The 16,617-nt window shown below is 39.7% G+C and overlaps 2 protein-coding genes across 8 annotated transcripts in view; one reads left to right on the top strand and one right to left on the bottom strand.

Moving 5' to 3' along the window:
• The window catches only part of clec16a (C-type lectin domain containing 16A), a 54,889-nt gene extending 52,384 nt beyond the window's left edge, over positions 1 to 2,505 (top strand). For 6 of the 7 annotated variants that reach the window (XM_038280347.1, XM_038280344.1, XM_038280346.1 and 3 more), the window contains one exon: positions 366 to 2,505. In XM_038280347.1, coding sequence (XP_038136275.1) covers positions 366 to 883 — 518 coding nt within the window. In that variant the 3' untranslated portion in view covers positions 884 to 2,505. The remainder of the gene's footprint in view (positions 1 to 365) is intronic. The other variant, XM_038280343.1, reaches the window with a different exon arrangement.
• Positions 2,506 to 11,753: 9,248 nt separating this feature from the next.
• Positions 11,754 to 13,866, bottom strand: socs1a (suppressor of cytokine signaling 1a). The gene is made up of 2 exons (XM_038280296.1): positions 13,659 to 13,866; positions 11,754 to 12,621 (listed from the first exon to the last, which is right to left on the bottom strand). Exon 2 carries the CDS (start codon positions 12,562 to 12,564, stop codon positions 11,902 to 11,904), a length of 663 nt encoding a protein of 220 aa, XP_038136224.1. The 5' UTR covers positions 12,565 to 12,621; positions 13,659 to 13,866; the 3' UTR covers positions 11,754 to 11,901.
• Between the last annotated feature and the right edge of the window lie 2,751 nt (positions 13,867 to 16,617).

The following is a 16,617-nucleotide window of genomic DNA, read 5'->3' as shown; positions in this document are numbered from 1 at the left end:
CTGCATGATATGTAACTTAGAATGGCTCTTACAGTATATGCAGTATAGATTAGGAACATTATGTTATATCCACACTGAACGTGTGGGCATTGAGGGTAGGTGGTATTTCCCCATTGTGGGACAATAAAGGAATTTTCTATTCTATGTTTAGCTGCTGAGATACTAATGCTCACACAAAATGGAGGTGATGCTCTGTATAAGGAAGACAGTTAAAAAATGTTGGGAGGTTAATATTTTTATGTGCTCTTTCCTGCTATTATAAAGCCCTACTTGGCGATCTTTTAGACCGTCCTACTTTCTAGCCTCTGAGGCAGTTTTTTCACGTGCTTCTCCTAATTCAGCTGTCTATCTTTTTGCTGGTCTAGATGACGGTGCCTGTTTGGAGCGCACCCCATCCTCGTCCTCAGGCTGTGATGGGGAAGGAGGAGAAGCTCCCTCTACTCCATCAAACCCAGTCCCAGCGCTAGCACCAAGCCTCACCCCGGCCTCGCAGCCCACGATCTCGCTGCTGACGGACAGCAGCGCAGACACCCTAAGTGTGGAGTCACTCACACTGCTGCCCCCTGCCGATTCTCCACACCTCCATCCTTGTGCTGCGACTCACTCTCTACAGAGACCAGATGCGCCCATAATAGAGGAAGAGAAGGAGGCTGATGAAGAAAGAGAAGAGGACGAGACAGAGACAGATGCAACTGTTAAAGATGAAACGACTGAAACAACGGAGATGATCACACCCACTGATGAGGGTCCAGAAGGAGCAGAGCAGCAAGGTGAGGATGGATCTCTGGAGTATGAAAGAGATAGCACAACAACAGAGTCTGTGGAGAAGACTGGAGATTCAGAGATCCAGAAAGAAACGGCAGAGTCACCTGAACTGGATTGAACATTTATACACATGTATAGCAGAGTGCTGGACAGTGTGGTGGGTGGACTGTTCTGTACTGACAGCGTTATATTTTCATGTCACCATCCATGGGATCTTTGGGTGTAATGTAATACTCCCACTGTGGATTGGGAGGCATCTTCTCATTTGTGTTTGCACAGTAAGAAAGACACTTTTTCTTCTATGAGAAAAGAGACAGACACTGGACATTGTTTTCTGAGCACTCGTGAGCCTGGTAAAATTTTATCAAGGCACACAACCAGCAGCTTTTTGTATTCATTCAGATAGTTTATCATTTCTACATGTCCCATGCTAATAATGTGAGCAGGTTTTCCACTTTTCTATGAGATACTTCAGTTCAAATAAAGGTCACATCCGATTTAGGGCAGCATTGTTTACAATGCTAAACACACAAGGTATACACATAGTTTGTACTATCCTAAACAGGATCTGCTATGATTTTTAGTATCTGTATGGAAAATGATTAGCAGCAAAACCATTCCCAAGCTGACGTTTTGTCAACATGGGGTCCAGTTTTCATTTTAGTGGCCTGTTTTTAGAGGCCGATCACTGAGCTTAAGCACCACTTACACTGTTTTGACTATTTGCATTAATGCAAATTAATGCTAGATGCACATAGTATAAACAGTATTTAAATGTATTCATTTATTTATTTATTAATTTACTAATTTCAGTCTGATAACACAGATGAAATTGAAGTCTGATTAAAAGAGAAGATGGTTTAGTGGGAGTTCTTTTGTCGGTCGGGTATCTGGGATAGGTTAGAGTAACGATCTTAGCTCCGTCAATGAGCGCAAACATTTAAGGTAAATTGTGAGAAAAAAAAGGCTTCTTTTATTTTCCCTTTGAATCAAATTTGGACAAAACCTTACATTTTTGAAGCTGCTAGATGGCAAACAAATTAAGGAAAACGTTTTTTTATTCATCAGAGCCCACATGCTAAGGTCATGCTGCTTCTTAACGTCCAACTTTAATCAGATAAATGAAGCTTTACTATTGCAATAACCTTAAAATTAACCAATAAAAGAAGAGATGAATGTAATGTTTTACTTTTTCTCCACATAGCAGTGTTTTTGTTCTCAGCTTCAGTTCCAACTTTTATTTATTTTATTTTTTGGGGGGAGGGGGGGGGCATCACACAGTTTGTTTAAATCTCCCATTTATTCCTTTTAGTTGTTGTTCACTCCTAATTTTCCTTTACTTCCGCTTCAATTTTTATTTTCTGTGCTATCAGAACACAATTTCGATCTTAATGCTTAATCATTCTTCTTTCTAAATCCAGAGCAATACTCTTTTATGGGTCTGTCTCTTGATCTTTTCATCCTGCTGTACATAAAAGCAGAAGGATGCTGTGGATCAGTGGCACGCTGAAATGGTTGATGGTAAGCGGTCGGTTTAGGAACATGTCATGTGCCTCAAGCCACTAGAAACTACCACAGCATGCCATCAGAAGCCTCAGCAGTCATCCGATTGTAGTGTGAATGTGTATATGATATATTTGTATGCTCTGTAAATGCTCTGCTTTTAAACTTGTAAGTATTGTTAATGAATAAAAACAAAGAAATTAAGAAATGCAATAAATTATTCTACCTAACAGTCTACAGTTCTGGACTTGTTTGTAGACAGAACCTGCTTATCTCTGTCTCAGTATGAATGTACCTGCTTGATATCATAAAAAAGTTATTAAATAATTATTTTTATTTTATTCAACATTGGAATGTACAGCTTTAGTTTATTTTTTGGGGGGGATTTAAAAGTCACAAAGTCAAAAGGTCTATTTAGCGACTGACAGCTTTCATTTCTGCTGTTCTACCATTGAATATAAACACTATATGTTTCTTCCTGTGTGAGATAGCTAGCAGGTTTGAGGCCAGGATCGTGACGTGGTCTCTGTTTCTCTGTGGCTGTTGCTGGGGCCCTCAGTCATCTTGTGGTCTGTACGTGTTAGATTTTATCGCGGTTCCTCTCTTCAGGGAAGTCTAGTTGTGTGTGTGCGTGAATTTGAACAGGTTCCTGGTACTGAAGCGATGCTTTGTGTGTCTTCTCTGTATCGAACCACAGTCACAGCATGAATTAAGTTTTTTTTTTTTTTTTCTGTAGAGATCACAGATAGATTTGACTTTTTTTTTCTCTGTGCTGTTGTGCTTTTGGAGTCATCATGTACGTCATCGTGTCTTCACATGTGGCAGCTCTGAGTATGAGCGGTTCACCAAGGATGTTTACTTAATGAGACAACTCTTGTTAATGAAACTTCAATTTGGGTATATAGTATTTATTACTGCAAAAAAACGACAAATTTATAGTAATACCAAAAAATCCCTTTTTTTGTGGAGAAAGCAATTTTTTCAAATGGTTAAACCTACATTTTTCTTTTAAGTATGTGAGGAAATATGTGTTTTCCTTCCAGACATCAGACATTGATTTTTTTTTTAACAGAAACCTGAGCAGGGTATACCTCTTTCGGACTGTGGTCCTGGTGGGTGAAACTTCACGCACTCTTGCAACCAAACCTCCTAGAAAATTATCTGTTATGGAAGAATGAAAAGTTCAAAGTGCAGCAAGCAAAACCTGATTTAACACTTGACCAAAGTAAAGAAACAAAAACTCTACAGGGTCATAGCTACAGCAGGTTCATTAAAATCATTGTTTCTAAAAATTAATGCATACAATAAGCTTAGAGTTTTGCAGAATTGAGCTATTATACAAAAAAAAACTTTAAATACAACAAAGCTACTCCACATTCTTTGTACTATGCTAGAATGTAAAAAAAAAAAAATATTGTTTATGCTGAATCAAGGTTTTCAATTGGATTTCCCATCATTTAAAACCAGATTTTTAAAAAGAAAAAAGGAACTTGTTTTAGTTACAATATTTTCTGTTGAAAGTTTAGGAAATTTTTGGAGCAGAATGGCTTGTTGCCATTCAGTAAATGAGAACAACATACATGCATCAAAGAGGGATTAAGATGCTATAACTTCTTAATGAAATAAAAAATCGAATAAAATATGTAATTTTTACTAGATTTGAGGAGTTTAGTGATTTTTCCAGCCATTGCAAGTTACTGTCAGACCTTTTCTGCTCAATCACTGTTTCTTATGGATCTGTAATCCCACTGGAAATATTAAAATACTTCACTGGAAAGAAACAAGATAATTAAAGAACATCAGCAGAGGGTCGTTGGGAATTTCTAAATTATTAACAGTTCTGCCGACAAATAGCTATTTTTACAAAAGTATCCAAAGTGCACAGTGGAAGTTTGCTAACTGAGAGGAAGTTTTCAATCTTTTTTTGTTAGATAATTTTAGTCAAAATATGTAAAGGTATAGTGGAGGATGTTCTTTTTCTGGGTGGATCATCAAAATAAGTGGTCCTCCTAATTGTCAATCAATCTGGTGATATGTTTACGTAAGGCCTTCCTATGTGCTTGTCCCCATTTTCACTTACAGGTGGTGAGTGTGATAGTGGAACGATTGCAAATCTTTTGGAAAGTAAGCTTGTATGAGCGATGCAAACGCTCTTAAACAGAGGGTGCACGAGGATAAATGGGCTCATGCAGGCTCTTGCATGTGTTAAGTGGAGAGGGCGACTCTTCAAAAACTCGCGAATATCCTCAGTTATACCTTAAAGGAATTTGGGAGTTTTAATTTATACTCTAATTTCAATCTTTTTTAAATAAATGACTTCTGTTTGACTTCTGTTTGAGCAAACCTAATCCTATGATTTGGACTTGATGCCTAAACCTAATTTAATAGCTTCAGTTTATCCCCAACCATCTACCAATCCCTATTGGTAGATGGGAAACCTGAATCTGAGGTAAGTGGCTTTAATATCAATTTGTTAAATTCTTTTTAACAAATTAACTTTTGATGTATATTTCAGGCACTGATTGTAAAAATGGCGGCGCCCTGCCCCTGCAGTATAGTAGTCTTGGGGGATGACCTTCACCTTTTCAGACACCTTGTTTTTTTTTTTGTTTTTTTTTTTTCGTTTTGAGTGGCCTTTGTGTTAAAGAATAGATTATAGCTTTCCTTAGAAATCAGCTGCTAACACAAAGTCATTCAACACCTTTCTTCACCTTTCACTTCTCTAAATAGTCGGGAATCTCCTGATAACAGCATAGCTGAGTGAAATTGAAACAAACACACAATCCAGTTTTCACCGAGCCTGAAGGAGGAACTTCTACCTAAATATCATTTTATGCATTGATAATTTATCTCAGTAAAACGAAAAACATGTGAGAATTAAAACCAGTTAAAGTCTAGGATGTCACAGAGGTATTAAACACTGACTTATTTGCTGTACTGTCCCACTTCTGGCGGCCGTCATCCCTAATCTGAGATAACATCCTCTAACTAGTCTGGCTTTTCTTGAAACACACTGACTATACTATTCGGTATGACTCACCTGAGTCTGTTTGGCTACATTGGTCTAGAACCAAAGGAGTTTGTAAAAATCCCCATAAGGTCACAAAACCTTTTGGTTTAGATCTGGTTTCAGCGTTGGAGGTCTGGTTTGGTATGACTGAGAGTCTGGCAGAGAGGCAAAGTTACAGCTAAAGATATAAAAAAACAGACTGCATCACACAATGTGACACATACTCTCACAAATGTCACTGATGTGAAAAGATAAACATTTGTGGTCTAATCATACAAATGTATGACATCTGAACCAGATGATAATAAATGGATGCTTTCATCTAAACGAAACTGCCCATCAGGGTCTGGATATACCCACCCCTATGGCATGTTTTCTCAGTATTTTCCTTCCAATGATACAAAAAAGTTATTGCAATTTCCTTTAGACCCATAACGCAGAAAGTGGAAATGTTAAGTGTGTGAGGTGATAACATCGCTATGTCGGGTATCTACCAGGAGGTTTCCCGGATAGTATTACTTGAAAGATATGCTTGTCTGAATATTAATCCTGAAAAATTTCCAGATAAATGTAGTTATTTTCATATTTCAACTTTCTTTCTGGTTTCTATCTACCTCTGACAGCAGAGGGTGTTACAATGCATGTTGTTTATTTCATCTATAGGGCTATAGATATTGGACAAGGTCGTGATCGCCACTGAGAGCAACAGGCTCACGGATATTTTAGTTTTGACTCCTGGGTTGGTCATAACATCCAAAACTTTTTTCTATCTCATAAAATAAATCTGATTAGCTAAGAAGGGCCTTGGCGGAGAGAAAAACTGGAATTAAGAAAAAAACTAATGGAATGACAAGGTCTAAATGACTGAAAGCTACATTTTGCAGCACAGACTATGGGAACCTGGATGGGACAAAATTAGTTCCATATAGAAATGAGTGGAATTATGAATGTATAATCTTTCTTGATAATCACAGAAAAGTTGGCTGCAAAGATTTAGATATTGACATAAGTGTCACTACCATTGTTACATTAAACGTATTGTGGAGAATTTTCGCTAATTTTTTAAAGACGCGCCCTCTCCACTTTAAAAAGAACCCTATACCCACTCCTGAGAGTGAATGCCAATTAAACACGTACAAGAGCATGCAAGAGCCCATTTCTCCACATACACGCTCTGTTTAAAAGTTGCTGTTCTCATAGCTCATACAAGCTTTCTCTTACGACCCTCGGCCATTTTCAAAGAACCGGGGTGAGAAACGTGAGCTTCAATGACTGTCTGAAACAGTAGCTCACCACACATGTATACCTGAACGTGTACATGCAGAAAAGCATAGGTATTAGGACCAGCATGTTGGACGGCCTTACACAAACATATCACCAGAATGATCGACAATTTGGAGGACCAATTATTTAGATGATCCACCCCGAAATAAAAGATCCCTCTATACCCTTAATTAACATGGCATAAGCAACTTCTTATATAAGCGAGAAAATTATGACAGAGTTTAGACACCACCAACATAATGGACTGTACTTATTTGTTGGGTCTCTGTGTTGGGTGCTTGTGATTGACCTTCTCCTCAGGGTGTGTTTGGCAAGATGAGTTTCCAGATGATGCCACTTTGCTGCAATCAGGAGGCATTATTTAGAGGAGTGGATTTCTAGGACGGACGCCAGTTGGTTAACTTCCACGCCGTGGTAACTTACCCACCTGCTCCTCTCATTCTGATTTTTTTTTTTGGTGTGAACTTACCTTCCTTGTCCTCCTTCATTTCAGAGTCCATCTCCCTCACTGCCTCCTGCATCCATCCAAAGAGCTCATCTGCCTGACCACCCATCAGAGAAAGAGAAAGTGAGTCACTGCCGCCCGATTGGATTCCCACTATGCCTGAAAGACTCAGGTTCCCCCCCGGACAAATCCCCGCTTATGAAAACTGTAAGGCCTGCACAAACTTTTCTCACATCTAAGCTTCCTCCTGAAGCCGCATTTCTCACTGAATCTCTTCCCCCAGAATGATCCAATCTAAACCACCCTGGTGGCCCCATTTCTAGGACAACCAAACTCTGTGTTTTTCCAGAAAATAAACCTCTGAAACGACTTACCTTTGTCTGACTGTGATTGTGCCTGCTCCAGAGTCGATCGTAGCATCATGTCATTATTGTACTACTTACTTCCATTCCTAATGAACCTTAGGTCCATTTAAAGATTGACTGTTTATACATCAGTTTAAGTTAAACAATAATAAAACACTTGATGCAGTCACTTACATTTTTACATCAAACCACGGACACAGATCATGCTGTTATTTGCCCATGGATGTAGCAGATAAAGCTAATTATAGAGGTTCTAGCCTTTTTATAACCCCACAAAAACTCCTGAGGTTTCCAAGTACAACTTTACCGAGAGCTCTTAAAGCAGCAAGTAAGTGTTATTGAGTTTTAGCTGTTGTTTTTTTATTTATTTTTTTGTCCAAAAGAAAAGCCATGCATTTGTAGTTTTATAAGTAGCCATTGTATGCTTGACTAAATAAAGTAGTTTAATTGTACATTAAAAATCTTAGGTTTGAAAAAAGAAAACTAGCACCATTTGAAGATCTGCCTGCTTCCTGATCAAAATGGAGAAATAACTGCAATAATTACTGTTTAACCAACATTTTCTTTAGGGTTGGAATAACAAGTATTACCCTAGTTTGAATGCTAAGTTACCTTGTCACACAGCCCAAATGGTTGACTTGTGAATGGCGACACAACTCTGAAGCCATCTACAGGAATGGAAAGAGCAGATTGTCTTCTGCGTTTGCAGCAACATCCTACAGTACATACACTATATTGCCAAAAGTATTTGCTCACCCATCCAAATTATTGGAATCAGGTGTTCCAATCACTTCCATGGCCACAGGTGTATAAATTCAAGCACCTAGGCATGCAGACTGTTTTTACAAACATTTGTGAAAGAATGGGTCGCTCTCAGGAGCTCAGTGAATTCCAGCGTGGAACTGTGATAGGATGCCACCTGTGCAACAAATCCAGTCGTGAAATTTCCTCGCTCCTAAATATTCCACAGTCAACTGTCAGCTGTATTATAAGAAAATGGAAGTGTTTGGGAACGACAGCAACTCAGCCACGAAGTGGTAGGCCACGTAAACTGACGGAGCGGGGTCAGCGGATGCTGACGCGCATAGTGCGAAGAGGTCGCCAACTTTCTGCAGAGTCAATCACTACAGACCTCCAAACTTCATGTGGCCTTCAGATTAGCTCAAGAACAGTGCGCAGAGAGCTTCATGGAATGGGTTTCCATGGTCGAGCAGCTGCATCCAAGCCATACATCACCAAGTGCAATGCAAAGCGTCGGATGCGGTGGTGTAAAGCACGCCGCCACTGGACTCTAGAGCAGTGGAGACGCGTTCTCTGGAGTGACGAATCGCGCTTCTCCATCTGGCAATCTGATGGACGGGTCTGGGTTTGGCGGTTGCCAGGAGAACGGTACTTGTCTGACTGCATTGTGCCAAGTGTAAAGTTTGGTGGAGGGGGGATTATGGTGTGGGGTTGTTTTTCAGGAGCTGGGCTTGGCCCCTTAGTTCCAGTGAAAGGAACTCTGAATGCTTCAGCATACCAAGACATTTTGGACAATTCCATGCTCCCAACTTTGTGGGAACAGTTTGGAGCTGGCCCCTTCCTCTTCCAACATGACTGTGCACCAGTGCACAAAGCAAGGTCCATAAAGACATGGATGACAGAGTCTGGTGTGGATGAACTTGACTGGCCTGCACAGAGTCCTGACCTCAACCCGATAGAACACCTTTGGGATGAATTAGAGCGGAGACTGAGAGCCAGGCCTTCTCGTCCAACATCAGTGTGCGACCTCACAAATGCGCTTCTGGAAGAATGGTCCAAAATTCCCATAAACACACTCCTAAACCTTGTGGACAGCCTTCCCAGAAGAGTTGAAGCTGTTCTAGCTGCAAAGGGTGGACCGACGTCATATTGAACCCTATGGATTAGGAACGGGATGTCACTTAAGCTCATATGTGAGTCAAGGCAGGTGAGCAAATACTTTTGGCAATATAGTGTATCTTCTATAAATCTGTTGTGAAGGGTGTGGTCTCTTCTTCTTCCATCCTCTGCTGGGGTAACAGTATTAGAGCTAATGACTTACAAAAGCTCAACAAGGTGACTTACAAAAGCTCAGCTTCTAAGAAATCCTCTAGAACCCCATTAAACTATTTCATAAGGAAAGATCCTTCATAAAGTGAAGAACATTATGGACAACAGTGAGAATCCTCTTCAGAAGTTTTTTAAACAGGAACAGGGTGTCCTGAGTCAGAAGCTTCTCCAGATCTGGTGCAAGACAGACCGCTACAGAAGATCCTTCCTGCGTACAGCTATCATCACCTAAAAAACATGTTTTTTTCTTTTTTATGGCACTGGTGGCCCGTTTTTACGGACAGTAGGCCGACAGGTAAGGAGGTACGAGAGAGGCAGGAAAGGACCATAGGCCAGATTCGGACCCGAGTCGCTCACCCGAGTGTGTGCTAACCGCTGCGCCACCAAAGCCTGCCAAACGTTAGTTTTCTGTGCAGTCCTTTTCCTTCTGCACAACACACGTTTTAAAGAATAACGTTTGATTTACTGCAACATTTAATTTCTTTTTGGGATTAATCAAATGTTAATCCCAAAAAGAATTAAGCCTTTTAGGTTCATATATGATGCGCTTCCCTGGTTGTTCCATGTTGTTTTTTCTTCTGCTTCATAACGATTTAGAGTTTGTGGATACAGTATGACTAAAAATAATTTCAGAAGGTGGAAATGGATTGATTGGGTGAGCTCCATCACTATATAAATGAGCTAGCACCCAAAAATCAACAATAAATTGTTCCCCTATCCAGTAACTGTGGTAAGTTTTGGTGAATTTTGCCTGATGTTTCTACATTTTGCCACTCTCCCCTCATGTTGAAGTTGATTCTCACAGGGTGAAAGCTTTTTTTTTTTTTTCTGCTTTTATAGTTCAGGAAACTACTTTGACTCCATTCATCATAACTGACAAGAATGAACAACAGCTGTTATATTGTTTCTGTTCAAACAAGTTTCAGACTTCCTGAAAGTCTTGAGGAAGCTATCAGTTTTAGCTGATTAACACCATGACGGTGAGTAAGGCTTCTGGTAAATCTTTTGACCTTAAAAAGCTGCCAGACACACCACAATGGAAAGGTGTTCAGCGGAGGCTGAAGATGTACTTTGATTAAATCTGTTGTTAAACTGAAAACGCATTGTGATCCTTTGTTCAAACACGCCTGTCATTACACAATATTTACACAAAAGGCCTCTTTAAAATGTGACATTCAGGTGCCACTTTTTTTAAGCCTTTGCAGAACCTCTGGACCTTTTTCTTATTCTACAATAAACCCTGAATTAGGCCTCTTTGTCTAATCTGGATCAGCATGCCCGTCTAACCAATAACCCTCAAAGATATCCCACTTCCTCTTGAAGAAACGTTAATCTGTGCGCACATTTATAGATTTACTATAACACACGTTGGTATGTGTCATCGCATCCCCTGGTTCTGGTAAGTGTGATTTTAAAAGGGTAACAGTTCATTTACTACCAAAGTAACCCCACCCACCTGTCACTTTGCCCTACAGAGATGAGTCAGTGCGGTGATGATACTGTATTTTACCTTCCACACTTTCTGTCTGTCCTGCGACATGTCTCTTCCCACCTGACCCAAACAAAACTTCCATTATAAGATGCAACTGAAGGTAAAGATACTCCAAAAAAAAAAAAAGAAAGGGGAAAATCTTTAAGCTTCACTTAAATATATTTTATTCAAAATATTATTTAAAAAATACACAAGAGTAGAAAATATATAAACAATCAAATCTGTTTGGCAGAAACAGTTAAATAAGAGGTGGTCAGCACCTCTGTATACAGTACATTACAAATGAATATCATGTCTTCAGCTGTTTGCGACAAGATTTCACCTGGACCCTCACTGAATGCGGTTTGAGCCTTCAGTGCTGATGAACATTCAGAGACGATGTAAACTTTTTTCTTTAGAGTATTTAAGTCTGCTACAAATTTGTGCCGCATAGGCAAATCAGCATGCGATGGTTTCAACCGCTCCCTCCACAGCGACTCTAAATATTTTGAAGTCCGTTCCCTTAATGTCGCTCGACGGGATATTGGAACTTTTTGACTTTCCACCGCAACAGTCCCAGTTGTGCTCACTGGTATTTTTATCTCTGTAAAAGCTCCTATAGATGTGTAGTTTCCTTTTAATGCAGCACTTTTCAACTTCTCATACTTCCTCGTTTCCAAAGGATGCTTCTTCCACATGTTATTGGGTTTTAAGTCTCTAGAGGTAGTAGATGTTGAGATGTCATGAAAGTTTAATGTCCAACTGGAGCCTTCATGTGTTTGACTTTGGTTATTGTGGTTCTTTACGAGCAGTTCACAGCTTTTAGTCCAAAAGGAGTTTGTTGATTTTTTTAGTAACCACGGTGATGTAGTCTCTACCTTAGTTCCCTGATGCAGAGACTTTATCAACCCGTTTGCTGTACCGTTACTTGGTGAAAGCTGCCATCTTGAAATCAAGAACAATACAGCCAAAACATTATGCAGACTGTTCATAGTTTGTAAGGGAACTCCAACAGGAAATCTTTGACCACATGCGTGACAGGCAGTTCTGGAATGCCACCCTTTCCTCCGCACACCTCCATGATCCGCTTCCTGCACAGCTCCTGCAGGGTGGGCTCCCATTTCCTGTAGGGGACTGTCAGGCTCTTCTTAGGCGAGTTCATATAATGCTCCAAAAGGGCAAAGAGCGTTGGGAAGGAGCGCTCGTTGCCAGCAAGAGAGAACCTCTGCCGCTTGTAGTCGATGCGCACGCTGACCGGTCCCTTCTTGTCGTGGTAGGACAGAGTGAAGAAGACGTCCTTCTGTCGGCTGTCGCGGATGAGGAAACTGCCCAAGGGGGCGTTGCGGAGCATGCAATGGGCCTCCTCTACTCCAAGTGGGCCCCAGTAGAAGCCGCTGCGCTCGAGCTTGGTAGCTGTGTCTGTGATTAGGCTGCAGTCCTCTTTGGAGGTGAAGGTGCGGAAATGAGTCAGGTACACAGAGCGAGCAGATGCAGATTTCAGGCTTGGATTTGGACAAGCCTGACGCTGAAGCTGCTCCGACTGTTTACGGTTTGCTGATGCTGACGACACAGAAGGTGATGATGATGGTGCTGGTGATGCGCTTGGTAAGGCGGTCCGCTCATGGCCTTCCACTGTGCTGTCGGCTACCATCCTACAGTGGAGAGAGGCCCTGAAACCTCTCCCATCTCTAACCACCACACTGACATCCTGAAGGAAAGAAAGGGAGAACTCAGGTTAGTTATCAAGCAATTAATTAGCAAGTACCCTAATTTTCCCACTGTAGGACAATAAAGGTATCCCTATTCTATTTGCTGTTTTTCTATTCTAATCTAAACCCAAAAAGCAAAGCTTAGGAGTGACATAGGGCTTTTTAAACAATACAAAACAGGAAATAAAGTGTAAATAAAATGTATTTTTGGCTCATCAGCCTTTATAACATAGATATGCATCAGTTTTTTTGTTGTTTATTTTAGTATGTTATACCCTCACTTTTGTTAACTTGAGACCCCAATTCTGGGAATCAGTGCCCAAACACATCAAAGGATGCTGTGCACTATGTTAGTCATGTAATCTTTCCACAGGACGGTGCTGTTCTTGATATCACTGGATTTTGTGGTTTTGCTGCTAAACCCACATCCAATTTAGTGTACTGGGTCTCCATACAGAAACATACACACACACAAATATATATAGTAATTTTTTTCTATTTGAGGGTGGAAACATAATTTGACATCCTGGTTGTCCCCAAAGGGAGGAGAAGAGTCTGCTGTCAGGCTTTTGAGGATGAAATAAGGGAATAATACAAAAGCCAAATTCTTTATTCATGCAGTCAACTTAAAGCCAATAAAGAGGATTCTGGTTCTCCTAGTCATGTCTGATGCAGCATATGATTTATCTTTTACTGTCTGGGTTCACTCAGCAAGTTAAAGGAAATTGGAGCAAAATTCCAGGAAAATATAATGATTAACACGAAGAAGAGTGTCTTAGATTATGAATGCTTTACAGGATTTATCCTTTAGTAGAAGTTTATGATCCTGGATGTTTGCAGCAGCAATGCACTGCTGATTTTCACTTTCTGACTCCATTTATTTGATCCATTTATAGCAGGACTGCAGACAGAATATAGATTTGCACAACTGCAAGATCCATAAAAAAACAGCCTTTCAAAAAAAATCCTATTCCTTTAAAGCAATAATCCATCGTAATCCCTTTTTAGCATATAAATAATTTTAGGAGATCCTCACCGTTTTGTTTCCAGCAGCTGCTTGTTATGGATGCTTTAATCTGTAATCCCAGAGATGCAAGGTTATGATGGTTAAACACAAGGAGCTAATCCTGCAGGGTGTCAGAGGACAGCTGTGCACTCAGCCTCTGCTCTTATAGATCCTCATCCGGCTGTGGCTCCCAGCCGTCGGCTCGTTTGCTTTCCCGTATGAGCGTGTGAAGTCTGCCACAGTCTTTATGTAGCGATCACAGCCCGTCCCCTGAACAACAACACGTGACTTATGCGCCTCCTGTTATTTAGCGGCAGTCCTACAGTTTCTCATAAAATGAAAGTGAAACTCTTTGCTCCGATTCTTATCCCGACTTATCTTTCACTTCGTTTGAACTCTGTTTTAACCGCAAAGCCACATGACAATAGGGCGTTTACAGAAAGACAGGTGACAGATTCGAGTAATTGGAGTGTTTCCTAAATACTTCCAAGTCTGGGCGCCATGGCTTCAGCTTTTGTAATTATTATTATCATATGCACGCATTTAAAAGCATGTATTATATGCAGGATGCAGGCATCACAGTCACACAGACAAGTCTACCAGAATTAATAATAATAATAAAATTAAAATGTTCATAATAAAATACATTTTTACTCTTTAAATTGCAAAACTGCATAAGAAGTATAAGAAAATGCATGTATAATAGAAACTAAAAAGTATAAAACCAGATTTAGAATAGACACATTTGCCTGGGGCCAGTTTTAGGAAACAGACTCATAAACAGAGCCTTGTCCTTGATTATTTAAAAAAAATACAACATTAACACCACATCTTTCTAAAAATGTCTTTATTAATTGACAAAAAAAAAAGGACCAAATCCCAAAAGTTACAATTAACCTGTGGATAGGAAGCCGGAGTACCTGGAGAGAACCCACGCATGCTCAAGGAGAACATTCAAACACCATGCAGAAAGACCCCGGACCGAGAATCAAACCCAGAACCTTCTTGCTGCAAGGCACTGAGCAGCCCTAATCATATTTAGTTACTTAAAAATATTTGTTTCACGTTAGCAGAGTAGGACATAAAAAAATGTGCTAAAGTAACTAAATATGATTAATTTAAAAAACTGTGTTTTTTTTCAGTGGTGACTGTAACAGTCAGATTCTGCACTTTGTATATCAGGCATATAAATACGACATTTAAACTTTACTCATGGAAATTATTGTACGTTGTTTTCTTCTGTCCTTACTCAGAAATCCAGTGATTTTTTTTTCTGTTATAAAAAACAGAAATTCAAAGCTCTCCTGGAGGTTTCATGTGAAAAAAAAAGAACTAGAGATAAATCAGTTGATTTCATTGAAGTCATACATGGCCACTTCTGTTTTTTTATAAAATGAAGGCTCTTCTGCAGAACACAACTGAAAGCGCAAATTCCACTGGAAACATGCTGTGATTCATATCTTTACTCAGAAACTATTGAAGAAGCTATATTTGAGCATTTTTCTTGAGAAATGTGTTTTCTAATATATATATATAAAGGGAGAGATAGGTAGTGAGAGAGAGCCTCCTGAGTTACAATCATTATTTCATTTTTCTTAAGCAACAGTTGCCTTGTTTAATTGCACACCCTATCATGCCTCACATCTGTCAATGTGCCGCCGGCTGTTTGCAGTTACCAAGACCATCAAGCCTGTCATCTAATTATCGTATGTGCAAACATAGCTGACAAATGCAGACAGACCTGTTCCTATCAACACTCATGAAATTTCCTTTTGATGTAATTCATCATTCCTGATTATCCTTCTGTAGTACAATTAAAAGGAATCAGACTTTTGTTCAGGGTGAGAACACCTCACTGATAAAGAATATTTTTGTAATGAGTGGATTAGAAAGGAAATGTAAAGCTAACTTTGAGCTAATAATAATTTTGATATACATAAATCTGTTTTATTCTTTGTTTTGCCATAATGCAGATACATTTCTTTGAACACACAGATAAATGTTGATTTTTTTTTTATTGTTTGTTGCTGTACTACTTTGTGATCCACCATATTGTCCACCCTGACCCCCCATTTTACTTTTGGATTTGTCAGAACATTCCTGACTAAATTTACTACTCAAAGAGAAACTAGATATCGTATTCCAAGAAAACACAAACAGCCAAACGCCGACCTGTTGGCGCTTCATAGCTTCCCAGCTGGAAGAACAGAAAGTTAAGGAAACATGTCAGGTCAGTTAAAGGGGCAGGTCTAAATTATTTTATTCAGGCTGTTAAATTGAGCTCAGAGTGGTTTCGTTTGGCTTTTAAATAGGATCCAGACTCGTGTGCAGTCCTGGTTTACCCTATAAATTGTGTGCATTTTCTGCATCTCATAGATCTAGATTACAGTGAAATGTGAATGCACTTCTTTCACTAGAAACAGGCTTGCAAGATGTAAATATACCCCTTATTGGGCCCCCTTTTGCATGAGTTTGGTTAGAGTTTATGCAACCATCAGAAAGCATTCTATGCATATCAGGTCCCCTTTCTGAGCTTTCGTGTTCTTACTTTTTTTTATTGGATCAATGCTGCTCAGACCTAAAACGGGGGAAAAAGAAACTCAGCCAGGCGGAGGGAGGGATTTAATAATAGGCTGGATCTAGTGCTCTTCAGCCTAATGAGAAACACATCCCATCTGTTCTGTTTCACTGTGCATATTCTGCGTGACTTTTTTGGGGTTTCATTTGGGATTTCTGTAGTTTTACCTTCAGTGCTGTGCAGTTTTTCAGATATAGAGCTTGTGACTTGTTGATTATGATCACATACTCCATGTTAATTTGGACACACGCACCTTCACTATAAGTTTCATTTCTGTTAAAAGAGGAGAGACCAAATAAGCGATGGCAGTGTCGTGTGTGTGTGACAGAATCAGATTGCGTCCCTCTATGTTGTTATAAAAATGATCTCCTGATAGCCCTCTTTTGCATTCCATAAATATATATATATAAC

This window comes from Cyprinodon tularosa, unplaced genomic scaffold (genome assembly GCF_016077235.1).
Source record: "Cyprinodon tularosa strain WSP-4 unplaced genomic scaffold, ASM1607723v1 ctg159, whole genome shotgun sequence".
Taxonomy (NCBI): Eukaryota; Metazoa; Chordata; class Actinopteri; order Cyprinodontiformes; family Cyprinodontidae; genus Cyprinodon; species Cyprinodon tularosa.
This window is presented reverse-complemented; position numbering and strand designations above follow the sequence as displayed.

What these genes read in the sequence shown, in the direction of transcription:
- socs1a (XM_038280296.1), bottom strand. Translation starts at nt 12,564, where the DNA reads ATGGTAGCCGACAGCACAGTGGAAGGCCATGAGCGGACCGCCTTACCA.